At 32.5% G+C, this 1,529-nt stretch overlaps 1 protein-coding gene across 1 annotated transcript; it reads left to right on the forward strand.

The window, feature by feature from the left end:
• Nucleotides 1–513: 513 nt before the first annotated feature.
• On the forward strand, nucleotides 514–1,320 carry LOC100780111 (classical arabinogalactan protein 5). Its single transcript, XM_003555867.5, has one exon. It carries the CDS (start codon nucleotides 761–763, stop codon nucleotides 1,184–1,186), a length of 426 nt encoding a protein of 141 aa, XP_003555915.2. The 5' UTR covers nucleotides 514–760; the 3' UTR covers nucleotides 1,187–1,320.
• The last annotated feature ends 209 nt before the right edge of the window (nucleotides 1,321–1,529 follow it).

Below are 1,529 nucleotides of genomic sequence, written 5' to 3' on the forward strand. Positions count from 1 at the left end.
TAATTTTAGTCTTCTTATTTTTAATTGAGACATTTCATTTCTCATTTTTAAAAATTATGTAATTTTAATTTACTTTGTCAATTTTAGACTTAATTATGTATGTTTTTAATTTTTATTTTTTTAATAAATTAAACTTGCTAGCAATTAAATAATTAAAAAAATATATTTGTCATGTGAATAATAAATAAATATGTATTAATCAATGTTTGTCACCTACTTAAATCAATATTTAAAATTGGACACTAGAATTAAAATTATGAATTTTTTAAAAGTAATAAATGAAATATTTCAATGAAAAAAAATAAGAGGCTGACCTTTTTTAAAAAAATAAGGATAAGATGTTTCAATAAAATTTAGAAATCAAAATTATAAATTTAAAAAAATAAAGAGACGTTATAGCCAAATTTTTATAATAAAAAAATATACTATGATACATGGTGGAGCCCACAATATACACAAGGCACATGCTATTGAGGTTCCCTTATTCCATAAGTTACTTAAAAGACCCGAGATAGCGAAAAAGAGTCCATAATAGAAAACCCTTAATATCCTAAAATTCCTTCATAGAAAAGTACTCACCCTAAACCCAAAAGGTCAATTTACCAATTTATTTTTTTTATAGTTCCCATGCACTTAACGTAAGAAATCCTTCACCTTCACTTCTAAAATCTCTCTTTTCCCAAATCCACCAATCTCACTCACACACAAATCAGAATTCACACCCACATACCAACACAATCTCTCTGAATTGAAACCCACCATGTTGATTAAAGGGCATCATATTAAGGCACCAATTTTGGTCCTCAATTTGTTCCTTGTCCTAATTTGTTCCACAGCTTCTTCCGTCAACGTTGTTGAATCAAGGAAACTTGATGAGACCACTCCAGTGCCTGCCACAAACGGTACTGAAGAAAAGTGTGGATCATGTGGTGGTACCACTTATCCGTCGCCACCGCCACCGTTACTACCACCACCGTCGCCACCACCGCCTTCACCAAAGAAAACACCACCCTCTCAGTATTGTCCGCCACCACCACCGTCATCGTTCATATACATCACGGGGCCGCCGGGGAACTTGTATCCGGTCGACGAGAATTTCAGCGGAGCCACCAGCCATCACCGGAGCTTCGCCGCCGTGTTGATGCCACTTTTGGTTGGCTTGTTTAGCACGCTAGCGTTTTTGTGATTTGCTTGTGATGAAGAAGGTAATTAATTAATAATCACCATGTATCATTCAGATCATTCTAAATTCAGTGAAAGAATTTTATGGTTTATGATGTTATTGTTATATTTATGAATACCAAGAATTTACATAAGGTACGGCATGGAGAATTTTGTAATCGGTAATTAGTGTTTGACACTATGCTCTCTTCTTCTTTTTATTATGTGATCACAGCCTGTTCAATGATAACAATCTCTCTTGTAATTCTCTGTCAATTTTTTATAATAAAAAAACGCCTTTTTTTTATAAAAAAAATGTATGTCTCATATTAGGAACTCCAATTTATTTTATCACATAATAAATTAAT

The sequence above is a fragment of the Glycine max genome, chromosome 20, assembly GCF_000004515.6.
Source record: "Glycine max cultivar Williams 82 chromosome 20, Glycine_max_v4.0, whole genome shotgun sequence".
Taxonomy (NCBI): domain Eukaryota; kingdom Viridiplantae; phylum Streptophyta; class Magnoliopsida; order Fabales; family Fabaceae; genus Glycine; species Glycine max.

Excerpts from the sequence above, each read along its gene's own strand:
- LOC100780111 (XM_003555867.5), top strand. The coding sequence starts at position 761 with ATGTTGATTAAAGGGCATCATATTAAGGCACCAATTTTGGTCCTCAAT.